The sequence below is a fragment of the Tamandua tetradactyla genome, chromosome 5 (genome assembly GCF_023851605.1).
Source record: "Tamandua tetradactyla isolate mTamTet1 chromosome 5, mTamTet1.pri, whole genome shotgun sequence".
NCBI lineage: Eukaryota > Metazoa > Chordata > Mammalia > Pilosa > Myrmecophagidae > Tamandua > Tamandua tetradactyla.
In genome coordinates this window covers 95434808-95462729 of record NC_135331.1, presented here as the reverse complement: position 1 = coordinate 95462729, position 27922 = coordinate 95434808, and the positions used below count along the sequence as shown (strand labels likewise).

The following is a 27922-nucleotide window of genomic DNA, read 5'->3' as shown; positions in this document are numbered from 1 at the left end:
AGCTGTAGCTTCATGAGGTTTGCCTATGTTTGAGACAGGAGAGGACAAACATTTGAAGTTTGGAGAAGTGTGAGGTCTTGCTATCACTGGCTAATTAGAGCCCAGAATGATTGTCAAAGCCCTAGTAGTCTCAGGTCGGGGGTGATTTAGGCAACTTTACTGATGCCAGTATTGGAGTAGAACAAGAAATTTTCAGAACACTGAAATTAATGCGAATTAAAACAGATAAAATGAAAAGCAAAGAAAGAAAGAGGTTCAGGGGAAAGGGGCAGTATTCAAATGGCATGGTCTGTTTTACCCCTTGGGTTTCTCTAGTAGGGATGGAGAGGTGGCCACAACTGAACCCTTTGGAATTGTTTTAGGAAGCAGCCCTTATATAGAATTGGGACCTCAGGAAAGTTTGGGGAAGGAAGAGTTTAAAAGTTGGATGTCTTATGTAAGTGATGGTTTTTCTTCAGTGATAGATTTTTGCAGCTTTTTGATAATTTCCACCAAAGGCAGGCTTGTGCTCTAATTAGCTATTGTTCTTTTACAGCTGTTACAGCTGTAGGTATTTTTTCCTTTAGAATGACTTGGCAGAAGGTTGGGTTGGAGTTGGGTTGAAAGCTTGCCTGATAAGTAGTAAGTCCGCATATAGTCCTGGGGATAGCCCCTAGAGTGCTTCCTTCTTTAAATAAACAAAGGAAACAGAACAAACACACACAAAAAAAGCCTTGTAGGTCTGGGGGGAATATCCAGATTTGACATTAAGTTAATAATAGTCTTGTGTTTTGGAAGGCAAAATTTTGTCTTTGTGAAAATCTTGGCAATATAGAAGAAAGTACTCTGAGACTCAATAGTAACAAATTAGTAACTAGTTTAGTAGTAATAGTATGAGCTGACTTAAACAAGTCTACTATAAGGCTTGTTTGCTGCATGAACCACTGTGCTGTTAGGAAACAATTTTGTAATGAAAACAGCCAGAGAAATATTGAATGAAGTCCAGCATGAGCACACACAGTTTTTAAGAGATGCCAGTCCTCTATAAGTGCTAAGTGTCACTTCATTTTTTAAAAATCTGCTTCAAGTGGGTTTTTTTCCCCTACCTCTCAAAGGTGATCTCTGGAGACAGTTAAATAACATGTCAGTCTTATTTTTAAATATAGCTGGTACAGGTGGCCCTCAGGTCATGTCCTAGTGAAGTAATACTGCCTTTAAAAAAATGTATTGCTCCTGAATTAAATTTACTGGCAAGCTGTTGGCTACTTCTGGTACTGCATTAAGAATGTAAGAATAGAGAGCAGTAAAATTTTTCCTGGATCACATTTTTTCCAGTTCCCCACAGTCCTAAGTCATCCCAAATAATCATATACTTGCAAAATGTACACTCTGTTAACATGCAGTTTTTGCATTCAGAAGCAGCAAATTAAATTTGTTAGAGCAGAATTGATATGTGCACAGAGGGGGAAAAAGTAATTTCTGCCCAGGCAGCTTCCCTTTGCCTTTTGCTCATAGTACATGCTATTGTAATAGGTTGTAGCTGAAGGATAGCAAAGAAAAACCAGAAAAAGACAGACGTGATATGCTGGGGTTTGGCAGTATGCTTTTGTAAACTAAGTGACACACAATGGGGCAGAAATTCCAGTGGGATAAGAGAGGAACTCTGGAAGACTGTAAATACAGCACAAAGCTAAGTCCCATCCAGATGGTGTTTTTAATAAATTTATCAGATGCATATGAAGGACTCATAATGAACACTCAAAATGGTGAGTGGCCCAATCCCTATGGGAAGTGTGGTACCTATTTTATTTTGAAGTCAGTTAGAATTACTCTCTGATTTTCCCCAATAAAAAGACCACTGAAATTATTCAAACTATTGAGCAATTATTAGGCAATCCAACTAGACATGTTTTGTGCTTCTATGAGGAGGAATTAATAACTAAATTATTTCCTACTGAAATGGAGAAAGTGACCTGGGTTAGTAAACCGAGTGGTGATACTTAAGACAAATTTCTTCCATTAGAACTACTGAAATGTGACTGAAGAAAATAGGTGTTAAATAGTTTATTTTAATATTCTTTAAAGTCACATTGTCATTTGTCTTCTCCATCCTACTCTTGTCCCCCGAAATGATTTCTCTGTCAAAAAATATTTTAGTCCACCATGAGCTACAAAACTTTCCGTAAGTGGAACATACTTTTCAGGAGAAATTCAGACAGTGGAGGGTTTATGCAGTGCTTATATAACAGTTCTTCCATGAGCATATTTGTTTGCTTCTTAATGTTTAGGTCAGGACCCTGAGATTGATTATATTTTACTTTTCTAAGAAAACTTTTTACCAAGAAAGCAATTTTTTTTTCTGCTTTATTCAGTAACTTTTAGATTCTCCAGTTTTTGGTAAGGAGCTGTGCTAAGCAAGGTTAAATGTCACAACCTGCAGAAGAATCATTTTCCAACTCTGACTCACTCATTCGTTCAGCAAACATTGAGTACCTGCTTTGTGTTAGGCCCGTTTCTTGGAGACAGGAGTGCTGCAGTGAATAAAAGAAACAAAGATTCCTACCCTCATGAAATTCATATTCTAAATTTCTCATTGTCCGTTTAGATAGGATTTAAAAAACAGTTTGGATATTAAGGATTGACATAGTACTGTAGTAATTGTCTCATCTTAGTTACTTATAGAAAATCATTTGGCACACTAGATTTGTTTTCAGGTCTCTATCCTTCTCTTCTTTCTGCTTTTTGCTATTACTTGATCATTGTAGGAATTGACTGATAAGAAATAATTAGAATAAGCAGACTCACTGAGAATCTAGAATATAGGTTACCAGAGGATGGGTGGGGGTCAGGAATAGGAAATTAAGGCTTAAAATGCACAGAGTTTCTATTTAGGACGATGGAAGAGTTTAGATAGTGGTTATTGGTGATGGTAGCATAACATTGTGAATATAATTGATATTATATGGTATTATATGGTATATGATATTATATGGTATTATATATTATATGGTATTATGTGGTATTATTAGTATGGTATTATATATTAAATGTAGTTAAGAGATTGAACAGGATTGGTAATTCTTCTTCTTGAATACTTGGTAGAATTCACATGTGAAGCCATCTGGTTCTGGACTTTTCTTTTGGGGAGAATCTTAATCCTCAAGATTCAATCTCTTTACTTGTGATTGGTTTGCTGAGGTTACCTATTTCTTCTTGAGTCAGTGTTGGTTGTTCATGCTTTTCTAGGAAGTTGTCCATTTCATCTACATTGTGTAGTTTACTAGCATATAGTTGCTCATAATCCTCTCATTTTCTCCTTTATTTCTGTGGGGTCAGTAGTTATGTCTCTTCTCCCTTTCTTTTTTGTTTTATAATATTTTTGATAAATATCCACACACATACAACACAACCACATTATACAATCAAGGGCTCACAATATCATCATATAGTTATGTATTCTTCACCATGATCATTTTTAGAACATTTGCATCACTCCAGAAAAAGAAAAAAATAGAGCTATAGAGCTCATACATCCCATGTTCCTTACCCCTACGTCTCACTGACCCACAGTATTTCAATCTACCCAATTTTTACCCTTTATCTTCCCTTATTATTTGCTTAATTTTTTTTATCCTTACTATTCCCTTTTTTTTACTCATCTGCCCATACCCTGGATAAAGGGAAGAAAAGCCACAAGGTTTTCACAGTCACACAGTCACACTGTGAAACTATATAGTTATACAGTCTTCTTCAAGAATCAAAGCCACTGGAACACAGTTCAACATTTTCATGTACTTCCCTCTAGCCATTCCAATATACCATAAGCTAAAAAGGGATATCTGTATAATGTGTAAGAATAATTTCCAGGATAACCTCTCAACTCTGTTTGAAATCTCTCAGCCCCTGAGACTTTATTTTGTCTTATTTCTCTCTTCCTGTTTTTGGTCAAGAAGGCTTTCTCATTCCTATGATGCCAGGTCTTGGCTCATCCCCAGGGGTCAGGTCCCACATTGCCAGGGAGATTTATGCCCCTGGGAGTCATTTGCCAGATAGAGGGGAGGGCAGTGAGTTCACCTGCCAAGTTGGCTTAGACAGAGAGACCACATCTGAGCAACAAAAGGTTTTCTGTGGGTGGCTCTTAGGCATAATTATCAGTATCTCAGACCTATCTTAAATTCACCCTTGCCTGGGTCAGGGCTGACCACTGAAAATGCCTGAAGCTTTCTTTAATGAACTCCTTAGCATACTTTTTAAAAAGAAGATTGAAAATAAAGTAAAGAGAAAGAAAAAATAAAATAAAATAAAATCCCTTTTCATAGCCAGTCCCTAGCCCCCGACATTCACCAGCCAGGAGCTGGAGTTGGTACCCAACCCTGTAAAGGGGCACAGCCCCTTTCCAGTATTCTGACTCTAAAGCCTCCATTTTTTGTTTTTGTTTTTGTTTTTTTCTTCATCAGCCTCTTCTCCTCTCTGCTGAGAGAGAGAGACCTCAGGGTTACTTTCCTGCTTTTTCTGGGTTTACTGTGCATTGCATATATGAAAAGGGGGGAAAAGGAAATTTTAGGTTGTATATAAATTAGCACAAACACACTACACACACACAAACCTGTAGAACTGTATGATACAATTAGTGAGCTCTTAGGTAAACAATGTGCTGAGTTAATAGCATAAGTATAATAATATTGTTTAATGAATTGTAACAAAGGAACTACACTAATGCAAAATGTTAATAATAGGAAAAACTGTGAAAAAGAAAGGGTGTATGGGAACTCTGTACTACTTGTATGTTTCTGTAACCTACAATTGCTCTAATAAAGAATAACAATAAACAAGCACAACTGTTAGTGGTATTATAGACTTTATCAGACATAATAATAGAGGCCAGAAGACTATGGAATAACATCGTTGAAGTGCTGTCAAAAAAGCACTTTTTTTTCTCTTGTGAAAAATAACATATATACAAGAAAAACCCAATAAATTTCAAAGTACATCACAACAATTAGTTGTAGAAGAGGTTTCAGAGTCTGGTATGGGTTATAATTCCACAATTTCAGGTTTTTACTTCTAACTGCTCTAATATACTGGAGACTAAAAGAAATGTCAGTATAATGATTTAGCATTCATACTCGTTATTAAACCCTACCTTCTCTGTAAAACTCCATTACCTTTGATCTTTCTCTCACTCTTTAGGGGTATTTGGGATCTGCCCATTCCAGCTTTTTCATGTTGGAAGAGGCTGTCAGTAATATGGGATAAGAGGATGGAACAAGTTGATGTTCTGGAGAGGCTGGCCCCTCTCATTTCCATGCTTATCTGGTCTAGGGACCCATCTGGAGGTTGTAGGTTTCTGGAAAGTTCCCCTAATGCATGGAACCTTTGTAGAATCTATAATGCTCTAGGTGTTCTTTAGAATTTGTAGGAATGGTTTTGGTTGGGGTTTGGCAAGTTATGATAGGTGGCAATATCTAACTGAAGCTTGCATAAGAGTGACCTCTAGAGTAGCCTCTCAACTCTATTTGAACTCTCTCAGCCACTGATACCTTGTTACACTTCTTTTACCCCCTTTTGTCAGTATGGCATTGTTGGTCCCACAGTGCCAGAGCCAGGCTTATCCCTGTGAGTTATCTCCTATGCCGCCAGGGAGGCTTTCACCCCTGGATGTCATGTCCCACGTAAGGGGAAGGGCTATGATTTCACTTGCAGATTTGGGCTTAGAGAGAGAGAAGCCACGTCTGAGCAACAAAATAGGTCCTCCAGCAGTCACTCTTAGGCATTCCTATAGGTAGGCTAAGCTTCTCCGCTACATGCATAAGCTTCACAAGAGCAAGATCAAGGGCTTGGCCTATTGATTTGGGTGTCCCTAATATTTGACACAGTATCAGGGATTTCCCTGGTGGTAAAATCTAATAGTTTCATATTTTTCTTCCATCCTTCAAGGGGCTTTGCCAAAACTTTTTGATTATCTGCTTAATATACTCTAGGGTATCCAGGTATTACATTAAACTATACAGGATTAAAGACCCTCATTCTCATTCTGCCTTCTTGTGTTTGGATTGTTTAAATGATCTATCTAGACAGGTTGATTTTGATTATATGCTACAGAAAATTTAGGTCTGGACAAAATAAAACTTTCTTCCTTTGGTCTCAAAGAGTAGATGAGGTTCTAAAATATAGACAATGTCTTCCTTATCCCTGTATTCTGAATTACCTTAATCCCAACCTGATTGGCTTCATTTTTATTTTGTAGAAAAAACCTTTTTAACTTAGAATTCTCTTCCCAGTTAAATTATTTTTCAAGAGTGGTGGCAAAATAAATATACTTTCAGACAAAGACTTTGCTGAAAATGAACAAATGTGTCTTAGAAATAGGAACGCTGAACCAGGAAGAAAGAGAACATATGAATAGTAAGTAAACAAAATTGGTGAATGTGAATTCTTAACCATATGAAATAACAATGGCTGATTTAGAGAGTGTAAGACAAGGTAGAACTAAACTGTTGAGTAACTATATCAAATAAGATAGGAGGTGATTGGTATTAAAAGTGTTATTTAATTGGAATTATGTAAATTTTTAATTTTAGACTATATTAAGTCTGGTATGCGTGTAGAAGAGTACAAATGGAATATATATTTCCAAACCAAATCAGTAGTGGTGGGATAACTGGTGGTGTGAATAAAGGAAACTGTCAATCCATTAGAAAACAGGAGCAGAGTGAAAAGAGAGGTGGGAAAAGTAGCAAAGAAGAAACATGTAAATAGAAAGGGAAAATTAATCCAACATATTAATAATAACAACTAATGTAAGTTGTGTAAATCTGACAATTAAAAGACAGAGGACACTGAAGTTTTAAAAATTTGGTTATATGTTATTTACAAGAAACCAGAAAAGTTAGAAGTGGAGTGATACTAAGGAAATAGCCAAAATAAAAATGTTCTAGTTATTTGAATATCAGATAATATACACTTTAGGGTAAAGACATTTTTAGGGATAAGGAAGAACACACTAAATAATGATAAAAGCGTCAGTCCATCAGGAAGATATAATTCTAAAGTGATATATATGAAATTACATGGTTTCAAACCATGTAAAGTAAGACTTGAAAGAATTATAGCGAGAAATTGGCAAATCCACGGTCGTAGTGGGAAATTTTAACAAATCTCTCCCAAAGTGAGTAAGCTTATAAGTGATATGATAACCCATATTTTCTTCAGACACAAGTAAAATATTTATAAAAATTAACCATATAGTAGGCCACAAAGCAGATCTGAATAAATTCCCTAGAGTTGGTATAACATAGACCACACTTTTGAGAATCTATATTGTAATTTAAAAAATAGTAACAAAAAGATAACTAAAAAACTGTATTTGAGAAGTTGAAAATATACTTCTGAACAATTTGTGGGTCAAAAAAAAGAAATCACTATGAAATTGAAAAATATTTAGAAATGATCAGCTTTAAAAACGCTATATATCAGATACACCCAAATTGAAGGATATTCTACACAATATAAGACACTAAAGATAAAAACTTGAGAATAAAGTTAAAGTAGGACTTAGGAATAAAAAATTATCTTTAAACACATTTATTAGAAAAGAAGAAAGATTAAGTATTCACTTCAAGTATTTAAGAAAAAAATAGAGTAAAGCCAAAGCTATAGAAGGAAGAAAATGAAAAGAAGAGCAGAATTTAGTGAAATAGAAAATAAAGAAAAGAGAGAATCAACAAAACCAAAAGTTGGTTCTTTGAAAACACTAATAAAATAGATAAACCTGTATAAGACATTTACTCAAGACAAGGCACAAATAAACAATATTTGGAATGAAAAAGAAAACGTACTGTGAAAAATCTTAAGCCAGTATATTTGAAAGCTTATAGGGAATGAAAAGATTTCCGAAAAGGGCCAAGAATATCTAAGGCAATTTTGAAGAAGAAAAGAAAGGAGATTTTCACTTTATCAGATTGCAAGTTTACTGTAAAATTACAGTAATAGGACAGTATGATAAAGGCATGCCACTAGGAAAATCAGCCAGTGAAACAATACACTTTTTAGTAATATGCAAATATATATATGAAAACTTTATATGTGGCTAAAGTAACAAATAGGTGGGAGAAAGGTGGACTGGTTCATTAAATGGTGCTAAAGAAATTGGCCATCCTTATGAATGAGAGGAAAATAGAACCCTGTCTCACAGTAGACCAAGAATAAATTCTAAGTAGATTGAAGGAACAACCAGGAAAGGCAAAATCTGAGAACTTTTAGAGGAGATTAAATTTTTCTATGCATTTGGGGTAGGAAAAAAAATTTGTTAGCACAGGAAAAACACAAATCATAAAATAAAAGATGAACTATTTCAACCAAATAAATTGACCAACAGAGAATTGGCATCCAGAATATTTAAAGAGCTCCTGCAAATAAATAGAAAGATAATAGAAAAATAATGAAAAAATAAGAATAGGCAATCTCTTCTTTTCAGAGCAAAGAGGAAGAATAGTTTAGAAGGAAGAAAAGAAAGGGAAAAAAAATGTTCAACTTCACTTAATAAGGAAATGAAAACTAAAATCACATTGAGATTTCCTTCACACTCATCTATCTGACATTTCCAACAGCTGGTGAGGATGTGGATAATGAGAAGAGTGTAAATTTCTGTAACTACTTTGGTGCATAATTTGGCAATATCTAGGAAAGTTGAAGATAACTAGTAGCCATGAGTGTAATTCCATCTCTCTCTCTCTCCCCCGCCCCCCCCCCCCCACCTCTCTTTCAGTCCTTCAGGAAACTCTTACCCATGTACACCAGAAGGGCTGTAAGAATGTTTATAGTACCTGTGTTTGCCATAGCAAAGAAAAAAAAATGCTAAGAATCTAAAAGTCCCTCAGCAGGATACTATATTTATAAATTTTGCTAAATCCATATCCTGAAATAGTTTACGTGACTGAAGTCGATTTGTCTTTCCTTTGGATATTCCTTTACCTTGGTATAATATTTGTGGTAGATGTTCGTATTGTTCACCAGATGTTTTGCTGCTTCTCCTGGCACTTCTCCTAGCACTCCTCCTAGCACACAGTAGAACTGCACTTTCCCATCCCCTTTGAAGTTAGGTAAGGTGATGTAACTTGCACTGGTCAAGAAAATATGAACAAAATAATGTGTGTTACTTTAGGGGGAGAGTTTTAAGAGCCAGTACCCAGCTCACTCTCTTCCCACTGCTGCTATGACTGTGAAAGCAATGGAGCTACTTACCAATGGTCATTGAATATATAGAGAAAGTGAAAAATAAATGTGTGCTACGTTAAGCCACTCAGAGAATCGGTGACTGTTTCTGCAGCATAACTTCCCTATGGTATTTTTTTTTTTTAATGTCTCAGCTGAATTTACCCTACATCTTGTGCTACTTCCTTAAGTTCTCTTTTCCAAATCATAGAATATTTCCCCTTTTCCATAACAGAGAGAAAGGTACCATGACTTGCCCTCTAAATATAGGCTTTTATTTGTCTCTTTCCAAAGTCATGAGAAACATCTAAGACCCTTTTCTACCAGGAAACTATTGTTACAGTTTATTTCCCCAATGTCTTTGCTTGTTGCTTTGAAACTAACTTCACAGTCAAGAGATTCATGATGAGAAAGTCTGTCCATCCTCCCTCCCTCCCTCTATTCCTCCCTCTCTCTCTCCCTCTCTTCCTTCCTTCCGTATTGACAGCTTTGCTCATGTTCAGAAAGCAAAACAATTAGTGAAAGTGTGTAGTAAGGCCTCAGTACAGGCATGCCCAACTTTGGAAAATAAATTCATCACTTGGAAATACATATAAGATTGTTTCCTTCATATTAGGTCTTACTTGACATTTTTACTGACTTTTATTATAAAGTTAGAAACATTTTGGCATGGGTGGTAGCATCGCTCACCTTCTCCCTTTCAGAGAGTATAATGTTATACTGAAAAGAACAGAAGGTCTATATATCTGGTGAGAAACTGTCTCCCCTCCCCCAATCTATTTTTAGATTATGCAACTTAAGTACATATTTTGAATGTAAATAGCTAGGTTTAATTTTAGATTTGGGTTAAATAACTTAAGTGTCTGAAGAAAACCCCCATGCTAGTTAGTAAGCGGAAAACGTCCTTGGGAACTTAAAAGGCCCTCACCTTTTATTGTTCTCTTCTCATTATTTAAAGAATCAACACCATTTTTTGACAGCTATCATTTTGTGGAAACTCTTGACTTTTATAAACAAACAGCTTAATATGGACTTGAAATTTAGAAAAAAACTCAGAATCAAATCAGCTGGTGTTTCAAAATACAGCAGTTAATAAACAAAGGAAAGATCATATGCATTGAATTGTATGAGATAGTCAACCAAAAAAAGAAAAAAGGAAATTAATTATGGTTGAGGACAACTGTATATTTTAAAAGGGAATTGGAACCATATCCTAGGTTATTCCCCTGCTTTTATGAATTCTAAAATATTGAATTTATGTTTATCATGTTAATTTACAAAAATTTTCAGAAAATAGTAATATAGTAAATATGTATTTTACAGTTTAGAGAATACCAGTAAATTTAATGCCTATATACCTATCACCTAGCTTAAGATACAGAGCAAAACCAGTGCTTTTAAAGCCCCCAAAGGGAGATTTTATTTCTCACCTCCCCAGACAGAACTATCCCACATTTGTACAGTAATTCCATGGGTTTCCTTTTCAGTTTTTTTGTTTTTTGTTTTACATTTATGTATCCTTTGCAGTAGGGGTCACATCATTCTTTTCCATGCGAATATCCTGTTATCACAGTGCCATTTGTTGAATTTTTTGCTGGGAAGGATGGGGGTAGTGCATGGGGTGGGAATCGAACCTAGGTTTCCTGCATGGCAGATGGGAATTCTACCACTATGCTGCATGTGCACCCCTCAGCATGTTTTTGATACTTGTTTGCATTAGTTGTTATTCATTCATCTTAATTGCTATGTAGTTTCCCATTATAGTAATATTCCACGATATATTTATCTGTTTTGTTTTTTATGGGGTATCATATTTCTTTATAATAAAATACATTAGGGTTAATTACTACATGTGGCTTAATTTGTTCTAATTTTATATTCAACTTTTTAAAAATTATTTTAGCTATTTAGTATGGAAAGTATGCTCATGTCTTAAGATTATCAAAATGTTCTAACTTCCCTTTTATTATTGAATTGAGGTAGTGATTTATTTTGTTCTAAGGATGCTATCAGGATATATTTGGCTTTACTTATCCTGATGTTAAATTTTGTGTTGGGATTCACAGTTCCCATGGAGAACGTTGCAACAATTGCTGATTGTGCCAGTGTGATTGAAGGTGTCAGTCGGAGTCGAAATGCTTTGCTGAATGGAGACACCAAGAATTATGATTGGGATTCTGGCTACACGTGTCACCAGTTAGGAAGTGGTGCGATTGTGGTTCAACTGGCACAGCCATACATGATCGGGTCCATACGGTAAGAAGATCTCCGTTCATTTATTACTTTCAGAATGGAAGGCACCCCTGAAAATTATATCTTGGTAAAATGAGCGGTTTCAGTAACTTCAGCCACAAAACTGTACATAGTCTTTGCTCTAAACATCATTAGAGTAGAGAGAGGCAAAGAGATACAGGATGTGCATTTGGATTTTCTGGTGGGGAGCTCACCAAAATTGGGCTTGTGGAGGGACTAAATTAGAGGCCTTTCTCTGAATATGGTTTACCTCTTTCTTAAGTCTCCATTGGATTGGTTGGGGCTTATAGGGTAAGTTGTGAGAGGTTTTATAGCATGAAAATTCCTTTTCAACATTAATAAATGGCTATATATATGAACCAAACAGATCTAAATATGAAACCTGGATTGAAAAGATCGTCTTAGTGATCGTTATGGCTGAGTGTTTGTTTTGTTTTAAGAGGGAACTTGAACCTAATATTGCTTGATTTATAAGATTATGTAATTTTTTAAATGTGAGACTGGTGGTGACATTCCCTAGAGGATATATTTTTAGTTCAAAACAGCAGCTGGGTCTTGAGTAGACTGGTTTTTTGCTTGTTTGTTTGTTTGTTTGTTTTCATGGTTCTAATAAGGCTTTTGAGGGGCTAATATAAAAAAAAAAAAGAAGAAGAAAAAGAAAAAAACCTTAGCCTCCCAGAGAGTGGTATTGAAGGACATGGCTGCCTTCTCTGCGTCGTGTGCCACCGCATTTGCTTTGTTGCTTCCTGTTCTCATTTTAAATATCAGTATTTGCAAAGAAATAAATAGTACAAAATAAAAGGCAATACTGTTCTAATAAGAGAGTTTATTGATATTTAGGCTAATACTGCTTCCTGGTCCCCCAGGGTACCCTGAGGAGTTGGTACTGAATTTCTTGAAGAATTCACACTGTGGGGGGTTTCATTTAAATTATCAACCCCTTTTCATAAAGGGCCACATCGTAGGCCAAGTACCACAGGCAATAATCACAGGCCAGAGAAGCCTTGAGTTCGTACTGCAAACCAGACAACTCACTGTGCTTAGGAAAGGGGAAGCGACAAGCCTTATCAGTTTGAACAGGTACCAAGTGCAGATAAGGCTACACCAAATAGCAATCACACACAAACACACACACACACCCTTCCTTTTTCTCAACTGCATGTTTTAACTACTTCCTTTTTCTCAACTGCATGTTTTAACTAAAGCACTCATAAGCCATCTATTTAATAAGCCATTCTAGCGTGTTTTGTCATAGATGCTATAAAACTTATCTGTATATTACGATCCCTCTTTGTATTAAAAATCTGGTGAACAGTTGTCCTTCTATTGTCTTCTGATACTCCTTATAGTCGCCACAATTTCTTGAAGATTACCAATCGTGTCTCTGAGATTACATCTGCAATTTCTTTCAGCAGGCTTGGGGTGTAACTCATCTAAGCCAGGAGACCTGAAATCATTTAAATTGACTAGAAACACTCTCTCACTTCACCTGTATGGGGCTTCAATTTTCTCTTTATTATGTTTGTTCTGCCATTTCTAATTTGAAGACCAGTCTTTCTTTCCAATGAAGATGAAAGCAAACTGGCAGCTCAATAGCTCTGCTCTCTCTCTCTTTTTTTTTTTCTGCTCACTCTCTTTTAATCGGCCCTATATTATTCTTCCTTCTTACCTGGCACCCCACACACACCCCCATCACCACCACTCAACAGTGTTCCACAGGCATCTCAAACCAAGATATCTAAATGGAATTCCATTGCCTACCCCTTTTCCTGCCCAAATCACCTCACTTTGTGATTCCCCCATCTCATTTAGTGACATCTTCTGGGCCAGAAAATGGGACTCTCCCGAAATTCCTTCATTTCCCTCACCTCCCCCATCAAACCAGTCAGCCATAAAGTTCTCTCAGTACCATCTCCTAAATATCTCGCAATCTAGTCCCTTTCCTGCATCCCCACTGCTGTTACCATAGTTGCACCTTTGTGGTATCTCTTTTCTCACTTATCTTCCAGACTGCAGTCTCGCCCTTCCTTACCCATCTGTAATCATCCTCATTGTTACCACATCCTGCCTCTCTTCCCCTCCCCATGCCACCCATCCACATACAAACTCCATCCAGCCTATGCAGCTACTGCTAATGGGCTGCCCCCTCTCTTACCCCTATATCTTTAAATCTTTGAATGTGTTCTCCTTGCTTGTGTCGCTCACTACCCTAATTACTACTCCTTTTTTCACCTGTTTCTTATTCCGCCTGCAAGACTCTACTCCTTTGGGCATTCTTCCCTGACCTTCCAGGCTTTAGACAACCCTGCATGTAATACCTATCAGAGCATTTATCACACTTGTTTTGATAATTGTTTACATGCTGCCTCTTCCCAGTTTCACCTGATATATAAAGCCTGTGGCAACTCAGAATAAGTTTCCCTTTGCAGACTGAATGTGGAGATGAGGTGGTCTGTCAAAATAGAAGGAGAAATGATGGTGAATACAATAAAAGATCTAGAATTTCAGATCCAGTAGGACCTCATGAGGTCATTGCCAAGGTGACAACTCAGAAAGAGACCAGTAGGCTATTTATGCAATGTGGCTACCTTAACCTCTTACTTTATCCAAAGAATCAGATGTTGAATCTGACTCAAGAAAAAGGTGTCACTGGGGCTTAAGGGTTTTCTTTGAGTGTGAAATGAAAATGGTTTTCCCAAACAGTTTTTCTTTTCCTGACTCAGAGGGGAGATGATGAGCATGATTGCAACCTAAGGCACAGATACGTATTTCAGCGCAGTATGATGCCTCCAGCTTCCTGAAGCCCAGTTATTGTTTTTGCAGTTAAAACAAAAAAATCTGTGCAATTGAAGCCCTGTGTAACTGGCTGAGTGTTCAAAGAGACACGTTTCTGTGAGACTAACATTATGTTGTCGGGAACTGCATTTGCCTGTTCTGTGACATGATTAAGAGGAAAGGAAGAGAGATTTCTTAACCACCAATGGCTGTGGATGATGCTGGATATTTTGGTAGGCTGTAGTTAGCAGCAGCTGATATGCCAAGATAGACATTTATTGATAGGAAACTAGATCAGTGGCACCTCTTCATTGGGATGGATAATTGACCAATGACAGGTTGATTAGTCAGTGACATTTGACCTGCAGCTTCTATTGCTTGTGATGACTGACTTGCTTTTCTAATCACTGTATCTGAAGAAGCTCAGAGATTCTGAATCAACCCTAGAGGGAGAGCATTAGAGAAACAAGTGATGAACACATTTCCCAGCCGAGGGGGAGGAGATGTAGACAGTCTGGAAACTCTTCCTCCATCCCTGAGGTGGGGCCTAATTGTGTGGTACACTGGTTTTTAAAATTCAGGTTTCTTTGTAGTTGGTGACTACAAAAGCAAAGGTTCCAAATATGAATCGATTTATCTTGGTCACTGCATTCTTTATTCCTAAAAGAAGACATCATTGTTTAGTGGATATAAGTTTCTTTTGTTGGTCTGTTTTTGTTTTCATCCACAGAACCTATTTCTTCCTTTCCTGAGAGTTTACCTGCAGCTGAGTAGACAAGAAGACCCTTCTTTCTTGACAAAAATTCTGGGTCCTAATCATAGCCAGCAGGAGTCTAATCCTCCTTGTGTGTATGGACCCCAGTCCTAATGGTATCCCATATCCTGGAAAAGCTGGACTTGAAATGTGATCTCTGATTACCCCACTCTGTCCCCCATCCCCTATTTTCTTTCATCCATTCACCAAATATTTACTGAGCGTTTAACTCAGTACCAGACACTGTTCTAGGCACTGGGGATACAGCAGTGAATAAACAAAACACTTGGAGCTCTCATGGATTGACATTTTAGTCGGAGAGAAACAATAAACAGGGGGAAAATAAATTAAGGAAGGAAGACTGGGGTGGAGAAATAGTGCAATTTTAGGTTAGGTAGTCAGGAAAGGTTTCACTAGAAAGGTGACATTTGAGAGAGCCTGAAGAATGGAAAGATCAGGCCATTCTGGGGGGTGGGAGTGAGCCCCATAGGCAGAGTGCCAAGGCCCTAAGGTGGGAGTGTGCCTGGCAGGATGCAGGCACATCACGGGGGCCCGTGTGGTGGGCACAAAGTAAAGAAGGGGCGAGTAAGAGGTGAGAAGGGCAACTTTAAGTAGTGACAGAGCTGAGATGTTTTGTAATTGTGTCTATATTCACTTACCAACCCTCCAAACCATCCTTCCTGTCACCACAGCCTTCATCCCAGTGTTTCACTAACTTCATAGAGGAGAGTTTTCTTTGCCAAGAATAAGGTGTTGGTGCAGGAAGGAGGGATGGGGACGGGGTAGAGGTGGGGGGCATCGTGAATTTAGAAGCCACCTTCTCTCTGCTCCTGACCTGTCTTGATCCACTAGTTCCTGGAAAGGAAACAGCAGGAGGCACCCTAGTCCTTGTAGTTTAATATGAAAAGCTCTGTCTTTTGGTTTTTTTTTCTTTTACCCAAGAGCCAGAGCAGACAGCATAATTGGGAAGCAAGGAGTTTGTCCTTGTTGCTATGTTTACAGGCACAGCAAAAGTTATTCATTTTATTTGGGAAAGAAATTACTTGGAATGTGTGCCTTAAAAATGGATTGTTAAATAGTAATTATATCATTTTTATGCCATTTTAAAACATTAAAATTTAAATAACAAGAAATCTTTCTGACCACATAAAGAGAGCAGGGTAGAGTCATAATAACTAGGCAAATCTACCTAATGTCTTAGTTTATATTCGCTCTATAGCCTTAGTTTGAAACTTACTATCTTTCTACTTGTGAATCACGATATCCTTTTAAGGGTCTTCATATTAGTATGAAAAATCAAATATCCTATGTTTTAAGTACTTCTATCACCCAGTCTTTTTCAGCTAATAAATGACAATACTTTGTTGAATCTTTAATTATAAGATAATCAATTGAATTAACTATTTTTATTTAGCTTGAAAGTAATGGTTTTGTAATTGATATGTGCAGTATTGTAAGTAAAATGCTCATAATGCTTTAACTAAAAAACCTAATTGTAAGTAAGTCAGCTGTCCAAAGATGAATCAGTGCAGATATGATACAGCTAAATAAACCTGTGATCTTTCTGGGTGTGATGAAGATTGAATTAATGACAAAAAATTTTTTTGAATTCCTCCTTTGGAAAACATATGAATACAACATGTTAGGACAAATTGAGTTTTACCCCAAAGTGTGTTCTTACTGTGTATCCATAATCTCTTTAGTGTGTAGATATGAAGCTCTTTTTATTTGACAGTAGAAAAAGAACAATTCTACCACTTAGAAAAATTAATCTGGCACAGAATGCCTGAACTGCAAATCAGTTTGTCTTGCAGTTATTAAATAGATAAAAGAAGCAATAGCAAGTTTATCCTTATAAAACAAACAAACAAAAAGAATTGTATATGCCACTGTGGTCCTTATTCATCCCAGCATTTTTCTTTCCCTGGAGCTGTCGAGCCAATGTTGAGTTCAGCTGCCCTTTCACTTTCGTATGGCTACAATCAACTCAAGGTTCTCTCTTCCATGTGTGAATTACCAAGCTCCTTTTCTGACTGCTACTCTTCCTTCTTCCTATCGCCCTGCTAAACTATTGCTCATCCACTTCCTTCCCAAAGGATAGGCACAAGAAAGAAAAGGAAGAGGAATCACAAACCATTCAAATTTGTTTCCTATTTAATAGCTCTAAAGGAAGGTTTTGTCAATAAGAATGGGGAAAGGAGTTGATGCTAATGACTCAAAGGGTGTTGATTATTTGAGTGGTTTTTACCTCTGTTCTGCCTTCATTCTCTAGTAGGACTACAGATAATCTCAGGTTGAAGGTAGCGATTTTGCAGTATTGAGTTGGATTTAGGTCTTTTCAGAGGTTTCCAAGTGCCCAGTACAGGATTCTAGGCTATGAGTACTCAATAAACACTCATTGACTAAACTGACAATGTGGTGTGTTTGTTCAACTAAAGGTAGTTCTATCTATCAACTAAATTGGACATTATACTCGCTCAGTGTGTCTGATCTAAGGGTATGTGATGAAAGTGTTAAAGATCTTGGCATCCCCAGCAAATGACTGAGATTAAACTCTGGTGTTAGATGCTGACCATAACACAGGTAGGGGCACATGCCTCGTATGTTCCATGCCGCTTCCATTCCATTCTGAATGCTGCACAGGCAAACAGTACATCTATTCACATTAAGAAAGCCTTCTTTTCAATATAAAGAGCTAGAAAATTCCTTTTTATACTCTAAAGAATAAAGCAGGCATCTAAATATATGACTCCTCTGGCTCGGATTAAGATTGCCTATAATTCTAGTCAAAATTGGAAAGATACTTTACAAAATTTGTTGCATATCATATCATACTGAGTGTCATCTGTCATAGCCCTGAGCCAAGGAATTCTTCCTTGTCTTACTGATCCATGATTTATTTACTAACTGTTGTTTCTCTTTTGAGCCTATTTGTAGCTCACTGAAGTTTTCTCTTATCACCCTCAGATCTCAGAGCTCTGGTTCCCCCCAAAAATCATAGAATGAAAAACCATATCCTTGGTCTCCAGTAGACCCTGGAGCCTGAACGGTGTGAGTGCTTAAGGGACCAGGAATCCTGGAGCCTGGATAGTCAGCAGAGTTGGGGGCATGGTAAATGCTCCATAATCAGTTTCATCCTAGAGGTATTTCAAGACCAGAAAGTATTGCTATGGCAACTAAATTGTGTGTTAAAAATACAGGAGAGGTGCTAGAATTGAGATGTTCTTCAGAAAAGCAGTAAAGGTTAAATGCCAAAAAAAAAAAAAAGTTCATGTGTTTGTGTGATTTATCTCACATGTCAACCATTTATTTTTCTTGAGTGATTGGGGAATTTGACAACTAGTCACCGTAAAATATAGCTAGATACATGAGAAGAAAAATCCTTGTCATTTTCGAAGATTAAACCACCAAAAAGACATTTTTACAGAGGAGATCAGCCTCATTTGACCCAGTATTTCGTACACCAGGGTATATTAGTAATTATCCAATTGTTATTTAAGAACCCTTTAAAACGAATACTCAGTTCATCACTAGGGATTTAAATAATAATTTAAAAAATCAGAGTCATTTACTGTAGAAGAGCAAATGAATGGAATGTATCAGCCTACTCTGGTTTTTACTTTGGCAAATGTTTTATCCACTCCTTCCCTAGGATAGGCCAAACCAGGGTCAGAGAAATGCGACTGTTCACATGAAGTCTAAAAGAAGTATTGTACTTTCAACAAATTGACTGACATTTCTACACAAGTAATACATCAGCTTGCATTATGTCTTTTGAATATTAAGTGAATAAAATAATTCTGAAAACTGATTAAGAATCACAGTCATTTAGAGTTAATCCTTGAATTAATCCAAAGCAATAATCTACCTTTGAAAATCTTCAGATTCCCCAGCTACCCTTAAATCAGATATTTTTTCCCTGTCAAGCCCAATTTTATCGCCTTGTTAAGGTGCTTTTGGGGCACCTGATGTCAGTATGTGTGTGTATCTCTCTTTCTCAGATTATCCCTTGATAAACTGGTAACCACAGATACTTGACGAATACATTCTTATATATATAGTTAGAAACAAGCAGAAGCACTGAGATCAATAAAAAACTTTAATACCTCCCCTTCATGCCCATCCGCCCATCTGTCTCCATTTTTTCATCCTTCCCTAGGAAAAATGATTATGATAACGGGTTGGTTGATACCCTTCAAGGACTTCTTTCAGCCACTTTCCTAGACACTCAGGGGCTTAGCTCTAGCTGAGGAATTATTTTTTTTCCTGCTGTGTTGCCTCTTTCAACAATGTATCAGATTCATTATCAAGCGTATTGGTTACATAGATTAATGCAGAGTATGCTTTTATTTCTCCTTGAATTTTCTTTCCTTGTAGCTGATAAGAGCTAACAGTATTGATCCTCTTCCTTTTATTTTACCTTATGATGCCTGAAACCTTGTCTCTCAGTGATTATGCCATTACCATTTTGCCACTTTACTCTTTTCCTGTAACCAAACACCAGTCCAGACTCTAGATTTTTCAATACTATGACTAATGTTCCTTTTAGTTGCTGCATCTTACAGGAGTTCTGGAGTTTTTGTTACTCTCACTGCCTTTATTTCAGAGGTGAAGAAACAAAAGTATAATTTAAGTTCCTTCTTTTTCTCTTCACCATGAATATAACGATAGAACCGGCTTAAACTCCAGCTCCAATGATTCCAAGTTTTTGTATGATCCTACAGAGACTTCGATGGTCTTAAACCCTATGGCTTTTGTTTCCTAAAGCCGTAAATTATAGAAACTTTTGTTAAATGCTGTGGCTAAGACATGACAACATAACTGTTATTTTTATTACCAGCATTCATTTACTCCACAGGGATTATCAAGAGTTGCATTTTGCTGCAAATAAACAGAAGACCTGACTAAGAAAGACTTAAAAGATTTTTTGTGTGTGATTTTGTTTTATTTTATTTTTTTGTTTTGGTCTCACATATTGGTTCTGAAATTCAGTGCTCTGCAATTTTCTTGGTATTTTCCCACATGTATTTTTGCCTCAGAGTAACAAGACAGCTGCTACGGCTCTACCATGCCTACATTTCAAACAGAAAGAAGGGAGAAGGGCAAAGAGCTAAAAGGGTTGAGTCCTGCCAGCCATGTCTGTCCCTTTCTATTAGAAAAAACAAAGCTACATTCAAAATTCTACCCAGCAGACCTCTACTCATAATAATCAGGGAGAACCATGTCATATGGTCACTCCTAGCAAGGTGGACTAAGAAATTGAGGGCTGTGGTAAGGGTTTGGTCCATCCAGCCAACAGCATCTACCACAGTACCTTTCTTTTTGTTTGACATTTCACATCTGCTTTGGAATTTTTACAAATCTCCATATTTCATATGCATTACATTTATTCTTAAACAATACGCTTTAAGCCTACAGCAACTTGATGTATTTTTATATTATTTTCAGTTTCAAAAATGTTTGGTAAATAAATCTGTGTCTGCTTATTGAGCAATTCTGACCCCAAATGGGAGGCATTACTGACTATATGTATTTGATTTCTAATTAATGAAATCTAGTTCTTGGAAAAAAACTGTAGGTTTCTGTCACAAATTGTTTCCTAGCATTTACTGTTGGTATTCCATAACTAGTCTTCTGTGCTTTACCAGAACAGTGATAATCAATGCGCAAAATGAAATTTAGGAGGCAGAGAGAGATCTGACTTGCCTTCTGACAAATCAGAAGGCGTATAAATTTTATTTGGTGTAGTTTTCTATAGTTAAGTATATTTTATCATAGGAATTCTTTTTAAATTGGCAATCCATATATGGACCACCTGTTAATCAGAATTATTATTATTATTTAACATCTGGAGTTAAAACAATCATGTCTGTCTGCCCTGTGGTGAAATGACATATAGAAAGACCTCTAAATTTCAAAGGGGATATTGGCCAATGTTATATTCATATCACCTCCAGTCTTTTCTTCCTTTAAGTTCTTAGGTATATGGTCATTTGTTTTGTAGAATTACAGTGAGTAGCAGCTTTTGGGACATTTGAAATGAGAAGTACAGTCATTTGAAGGGTGGCTAATTATAACAATAATATGACTTTAAATCTTGGGAGAAGAAATTAAAATACCTTCTGCTTTTCCTTCCACCATTTCTTTGTGCCTTCTCCTATAGCCATTTTCATTCATCCCCAAATGGTGGTATAGTCAAGGCATTTAGTTCCTCTTCAAGAGAGATGTTGAGCAGACTGGTCATTTTGCAGGACTCAGAGTGGCCGCAAGTCAGTGGAATCACCTCTCATGTCTCTTGTCCTAAGTCCCTTCAGCATATGCCATCTATATACCCAATGTCCCATGATTTCTAAGGCAAGCCCTCATCAGTCCTTTTCTTGATGTCTAACTCTTGTGTATTCATTTCTTCCCTAAGTTCAAAAATTAATAGCGCACATTTAATCAACTACTGTTTTTATGGGAAAGCTCATAGTAACCTTGCTAGAGACAAAAAAAAAAAGCATTAGCTATAGAGAATTATTTGAGAGTTGATAACCAGATAACTAATAGCTTGTCAATTCTGTCTTCTTAATGGAATAGGAAAATGGCTTTGTCATGATTTTATTCATTATAGTAGAATTTTTTTTTTAATTTTTTATTAATCAAAAAAAAGAAAAGAAATTAACACAACATTTAGAAATCATTCCATTCTACAAATGCACTCAGTAATTCTTAGTATCATCACATAGATGTATGATCATCATTTCTTAGTACATTTGCATCGATTTAGGAAAAGAACTAGCAAAACAGCAGAAAAAGATATAGAATGTTAATATAGAGAAGAGAATTAAAATAATAATACTAATAATATATATATATATATATAAAGGAAAAAGAAAAAAAACAAAAACAAAAGATACACTACACAAACAAACAAACAAAAAACCATATTTCAGGTGCAGCTTCATTCAGTGTTCCAACCTAGTTACATTACACTTAGGTATTATTGTGCTGTCCATTTTTGAGTTTTTGTATCTAGTCCTGTTGCACAGTCTGTATCCCTTCAGCTCCAATTACCCATTATCTTACCCTGTTTCTAACTCCTGCTGGTCTCTGTTACCAATGATATATTCCAAGCTGATTCTCGAATGTCGGTTCACATCAGTGGGACCTTACAGTATTTGTCCTTTAGTTTTGGGCTAGACTCACTCAGCATAATGTTCTCTAGGTCCATCCATGTTATTACATGCTTCATATGTTTAGTCTGTCTTAAAGCTGCATAATATTCCATCGTAGGTATACACCACAGTTTGTTTAGCCACTCGTCTGTTGATGAACATTTTGGCTGTTTCCATCTCTTTGCAATTGTAGATAATGCTGCTATAAACACTGGTGTGCAAATGTCCGTCTGTGTCTTTGCCCTTAAGTCCTTTGAGTAGATACCTAGCAGTGGTATTGCTGGGTCATAATCCATTCTGCCATTCTATGTCTTTTGATTGGGAAATTCAGTCCATTAACTTTTAGTATTATTACTGTTTGGATAATATTTTCCTCTACCATTTTGGCTTTTGTATTATATATATCATATCTGATTTTCCTTCTTTCTACACTTTACTCCATACCTCTCTCTTCTGTCTTTTTGTATCTGACTCTAGTGCTCCCTTTAGTATTTCTTGCAGAGCTGGTCTCTTGGTCACAAATTCTCTCAGTGACTTTTTGTCTATAAATGTTTTAATTTCTCCTTCATTTTTGAAGGACAATTTTGCTGGATATAGGAGTCTTGGTTGGCAGTTTCTCTCTTTTAGTAATTTAAATATATCATCCCACTGTCTTCTAGCTTCCATGGTTTCTGCTGAGAAATCTACACATAGTCTTATTGGGTTTCCCTTGTATGTGACAGATTGTTTTTCTCTTGCTGCTTTCAAGATCCTCTCTTTCTCTTTGACCTCTGACATTCTAACTAGTAAGTGTCTTGGAGAACGCCTATTTGGGTCTATTCTCTTTGGGGTGCGCTGCACTTCTTGGATCTGCAAATTTAGGTCTTTCATAAGAGTTGGGAAATTTTCAGTGATAATTTCTTCCATTAGTTTTTCTCCTCCTTTTCCCTTCTCTTCTCCTTCTGGGACACCCACAACACGTATATTTGTGCGCTTCATATTGTCATTCAGTTCCCTGATCCCCTGCTCAAGTTTTTCCATTCTTTTCCCTATGGTTTCTGTTTCTTTTTGGAATTCAGATGTTCCATCCTCCAGTTCACTAATTGTAGCTTCTGTCTCTTTAGATCTACCATTGTAGGTATCCATTGTTTTTTCCATTTTTTCTTCTTTGTCCTTCACTCCCATAAGTTCTGTGATTTGTTTTTTCAGATTTTCTATTTCTTCTTTTTGTTCAGCCCATGTCTTCTTCATGTCCTCCCTCAATTTATTGATTTGGTTTTTGAAGAACTTTTCCATTTCTGTTCGTATATTCAGCATTAGTTGTCTCAGCTCCTGTATCTCATTTGAACTATTGGTTTGTTCCTTTGACTGGGCCATATCTTCAATTTTCCGAGCGTCATCCATTATTTTCTGCTGGTGTCTGGGCATTTGATCAGATTTCCCTGGGTGTGGGACCCAGCTGGTTGAAAGCTTTTTCTGTGAAATCTCTGGGCTCTGTTTTTCTTTTCCTGCCCAGTAGGTGGCGCTCGTGGCGCTCGTCTGTCTGCACGGCAGTCGGCCCGGGAAACCGCGCGTGGAGGTGGGGGTCGCTGGCCGCCGCGGCTTGGGAGAGTGCCGGTCCTAATTGCCCAGCTGGCCCGAAACGCCAAGCGTGACGGGAGGGCCCCGCTATCCAACGTTCCGAGTCAGACCGGGGAGCCACGTGTGTGGAGGGGACCCCAGTCGCCAGCCGCCCCGGCCGGGAAAACGCGCGCCCCTCGGGTAGCTCACCGCAGCAGATTCTGCCTGCCCGTTCAGCTGTTCCAGAATGGGGTACGCTGTCTTTTTGGTCTCTGTCGTGACTCCGGGAGCTGTTTTGTATTGTTTCTGTTTCTTTAGTTGCTTTTCTGGAGGAGGAACTAAGACCCGCGCGTCTTACTAAGCCGCCATCTTCTCCGGAAGTCCCATTATAGTAGAATTTTAACTGTATATGTTAGACTCAGAGCCAGGTAGAGAATTGACGAAGGTTAGCTGAAACTATTTGAGGTAAATGTTAAACAGAGTCATCCATTTAAAAATGGTTTTATTAAAGATTCTAAATGAGTAGTTCTCTTTAAAATGTCAAGTACTGTGAGGTTTTTAATTGTTCTGTGGTCATAGACTGCCTTGGCCAACTGTCTTGTAAAATACTTTTTGTAATCACAATAGACAGTGGTGAAGAGGTGGCAAGAGGATAAATCCATACAAATCCATTTTTTTCCTGGTGACCACCATATACTATCTCCTTAGTAGTATGATTTAGTCTGTGATATCATCTTCCTCTATAACTGATGCATTATAATTCTTCTGTCATATTAGCTGTCTTATCAACTGACTATATAGCCTTTAATGGCTGTGTTGTTTATTGACTTTAAAAGTCTCTATAACTTCTTTGCCCTACATTGATACCTACCCTTTAGTAGGGATCTGGGACAAGGAGGAAAATGACTATCCTATGTGCAAATGTTTTCAATCTGAGAGTAGAACTCTTGGGTACTTCATCAGTTCAGAGAATGGCATGGGTTTGCAGATGGTTTCCATTTTTAATTGGAGTTTTTTCTTTTCAGTCCCTTTCCTTTTCTAGCTCTTTTTCTCCTAAGAGAAATACCTTAATTTGGAGTGAAAGGCAAGCTAAGAATTGTCAGTACAGTTGTCACAGAAACAAAAATGGGACTATGACTATGGCAGAATCTAAACGCTCCATGTGGAATTTGCTACGGGAAAATCTGTTGAAACACATTCAACAGAAGAGAGAGATTTTAGACATTTCTAGGCTAAGCTCAGCCTTAGTTTAAAACCATACCTTTATTTACTACCTTGGTGCTGTAACTCTTTACTGCTCAATAAGAGCAACTTTCATTTCCATCTGTACTGGGGTCAGCAGAGTTCTTCTGTAAAGAGCCAGATGTAAATATTACAGACTTTGCAGGCCATACAGTCTCTGGTGCAACTGTGCAATTTTGCCAAATGGATATGACTGAATTCCAATAAAACTTTATTTACAAAAATAGGCAGCCATGGGGCATGCTTTATCAACCCTTGATCTATAGCTCCTTTCACACTTCTATCTATATGGATGAAAGTGAAAAGTTAAGGAAATCTAATTTGCTTTTCAAAGTTTAAAAATATGTGGATGAATAATACTTGTAGGCCTGTTATTAAAAGATGAATATTGAAAATCAGCATTTAGCTTGGGGACAAGATACATACCTGTGGTTTTTCCTACTGTATTTTCTGATAGATGAGCCTTGGGGGCTGCCATAAGAAGTAGCCAGTAGGAAGTCCTGGAATATGAGGCATCAGTCTGCAATTCTGACCTTAAATAGAGCAGGTCTACTTTTAGCTGTTATATATGAGACTCTTGTAAAATGTTGTTTGTAAAAAGGTTCTGCTGCTAAAGAATATGTTGGTTTACTTTTTTACAGTTAGATTAATGCCTTTTCATGATGGATAGTTTATAAGAAGTACCATATATTATTTTGTAAATAATAGGAAAAAAAGATAAAAATTTTAAAAAGGAACCACAATCAGCTAAATTAAAATCCATCTCCCTTTGTTCCTCTATTCCACTTCCCCCACCCCACCCCCCTTTTTAAAAATAAAAACCATATAACCTTTTTATTGGTAAGACATAAAAAAGTATTAAAAGCAAAAATTACAGGGTAAGACTTAACATGATTACTAGGAGCGTCAAAGGAGGTAAAAATGGGACTAGGCCCAGGGACATGTGAATTAATGAACACGGGACGGAAAAGGATGGGGAGAAGATTGAACATGTGCTGTAGATACCAGGAACAGGATCTGGTGAAAAATTTGATCTTTAACAACTGCCTAGATAAAGAAATAATGGGAAAAGATTTCTAAAACCCATTTTGTGCTTAAGAGTCATCCTCTCCTTTTTCTGCCTCAATTTCATCATCCTTGATCTACTCCAGTTGGTCATTCCCCACCCCCATCTTTGTTATGTTCATCATCCAGTAGGCCCTCTTCCTCAGCAAAGTCATCTGCACCTCCCCCCACACACACACACACAGAGTCCATCTTCACATTAATCTCATCTTTCTTCAGGGAGCTGCTGCTCTGCTCCTCTCTGACTTACCATTTCACCTCTACTCTTTATCTGCTGTGTTCCTTTTCACTTTTTTCTAGGCTCTCCAGCAGAGAATCCACTTTTTGTTTTATCTGGTCAACTCTTTCTTAATGGATTGAAAGTCATCTCCTTCCAACATTCCAGACTTAGAAGAACCCCCGCCCCCACATCCTTTCTTGGAATTGAAGCCACTTTTGCCTCTTCATGACATATTTCCTGATACACGCTGGGGTTTTGAGGGCACTAGTCAAGCAGTAGCAGGAAGAGGAGGAACACGTGCTGAGTAGCTGTATATCCTGTCATAATAATCCCTTGAAAGTCCTAGTCCCAGTCAAAAGAAGAGCTGAGTAGAGAGGACAGAGAAGGGTGTTCTGGTACTGAACCGTACATCTCCACTGCAGATCATTTCACACCTGCTTTTCCTTGGTTCATTTTTGGCTCTACAGCCAGATTAATATCTAAAACCTGGCCAGCAGTCATTTTGCCATCCTCTCCTACTACAGCAGCCTGGACATTTCTCTAATTAACATATGAAATGACGGCAAAGCCCTTTTGAACAGAGCAACCCACAATTTTGCCATACTTCCAGAAGATTGCCTCCACATCAGACTTCTCCACTACTAGAATATTGAGATTTCTCAATGAATACACAGGATTTCATGGAGCGGGGATCTGTCTTGTTGGTAACATAGCTGGTGATTTGATAAAGTTTGTGTCACACAGCTGTAAAATGTGGCAGAAGATCAAAAAAATCTCACTCAAGCAAAGTTCTACTAACCTATATATTTCAAGTGATTTGAAACAAGGAGGGGAAGGGAAAAGGGGTTTGATTCTGAATCTCCCACTCCCAGGTTCCACGTGAACAAGTCAATGACTGTTCGAACTCAGCAGCACTGCCACAACTGCTCAGTCTTTGTTCACAAAAACCGCCTCCCCCTTTCAACAGATTATAACTGTTGTGGCAGTTATAAGGTACAAAGCAAGACAGAGACCCGTCTCTCATATGTTGCCAGTCATAATACATGTTTCCTTGAAATGTTCCTGTGACCGTCAGAAGCTGAAGGAGTCACTAGAGAGCCCTTACTGGTTTGTTAACCTCACCTATCAGAACGTCACTGAATCCTCAACATTTTCTTCTTCACCTGCTCATGTTCCCTTTTCCTTTGGGCTGCTCAGGTGTCTCTACACTCCTGAAGGTCCCCAGGCTATTAGGGTGTGAACTGTGGTTGAAGTTGGACAGCTCCAGCAGCAGCTCCCTGGAGGTTACCTTAGGTATACCTTAGCCACACAAGAATTGGCTCTCTCTGAAGAGTCTTGGCTGCAACAGCCTCATGTGTGACTCAGCTTCCCTACCTCCTGAAGAAGGTACCATTAGCCAGGTCCTCTTCTGTACATCAGCATAAAGCTCAGTGTTGGCTCTTGGGGATTCAGTGTCAGGATTCAGAGAAATCTGAGTTCTCACCTATCTTGGACATGATTCCTTCCCTGACTTGTGAAAGTTTGTAATCTTTTCAGTCTATGCCTTTCAGAATGTGAATTAGAGCAGAGGGGTGGTGTTTATTGTGTGTTGGGTGCCTGTATTCACAGTATGCCCATGTCAATTTTATCAGCCAAACTAAGAAGAACATGAGAAGTGGTCTGAGCACATGGGGTTATGGGCATAGGGGAAATAAATTTTGTTTTTCTTGATAGAGAAGGGAGAAC

General features: G+C 37.5%; 1 protein-coding gene, 1 long non-coding RNA gene and 1 pseudogene across 8 annotated transcripts in view; 1 reads left to right on the top strand and 2 right to left on the bottom strand.

Annotated features, from left to right (window-relative positions):
• BTBD9 (BTB domain containing 9) overlaps positions 1 to 27922 on the top strand; it is a 540815-nt gene that overhangs the window by 393551 nt on the left and 119342 nt on the right. For all 4 annotated transcript variants that reach the window (XM_077161674.1, XM_077161670.1, XM_077161671.1 and 1 more), the window contains one exon: positions 11259 to 11448. In XM_077161674.1, coding sequence (XP_077017789.1) covers positions 11259 to 11448 — 190 coding nt within the window. The remainder of the gene's footprint in view (positions 1 to 11258; positions 11449 to 27922) is intronic.
• Positions 1 to 27922, bottom strand: part of LOC143684595 (uncharacterized) — a 71957-nt gene that overhangs the window by 13359 nt on the left and 30676 nt on the right. The window contains exons 4-5 of one of the 4 annotated variants that reach the window (XR_013176089.1): positions 25339 to 25445; positions 8950 to 9100 (exon numbers count right to left, since the gene is read on the bottom strand). The exons of 1 other annotated variant lie outside the window; for it this stretch is intronic. This is a non-coding gene — a long non-coding RNA (uncharacterized LOC143684595). Of the gene's footprint in view, positions 1 to 8949; positions 9101 to 24645; positions 25020 to 25338; positions 25446 to 27922 lie in introns of those variants that run through there. 2 more of the 4 variants (XR_013176092.1, XR_013176086.1) reach the window with 2 other exon arrangements.
• LOC143682218 (heterogeneous nuclear ribonucleoproteins C1/C2 pseudogene) lies at positions 26007 to 26543 on the bottom strand (annotated as a pseudogene).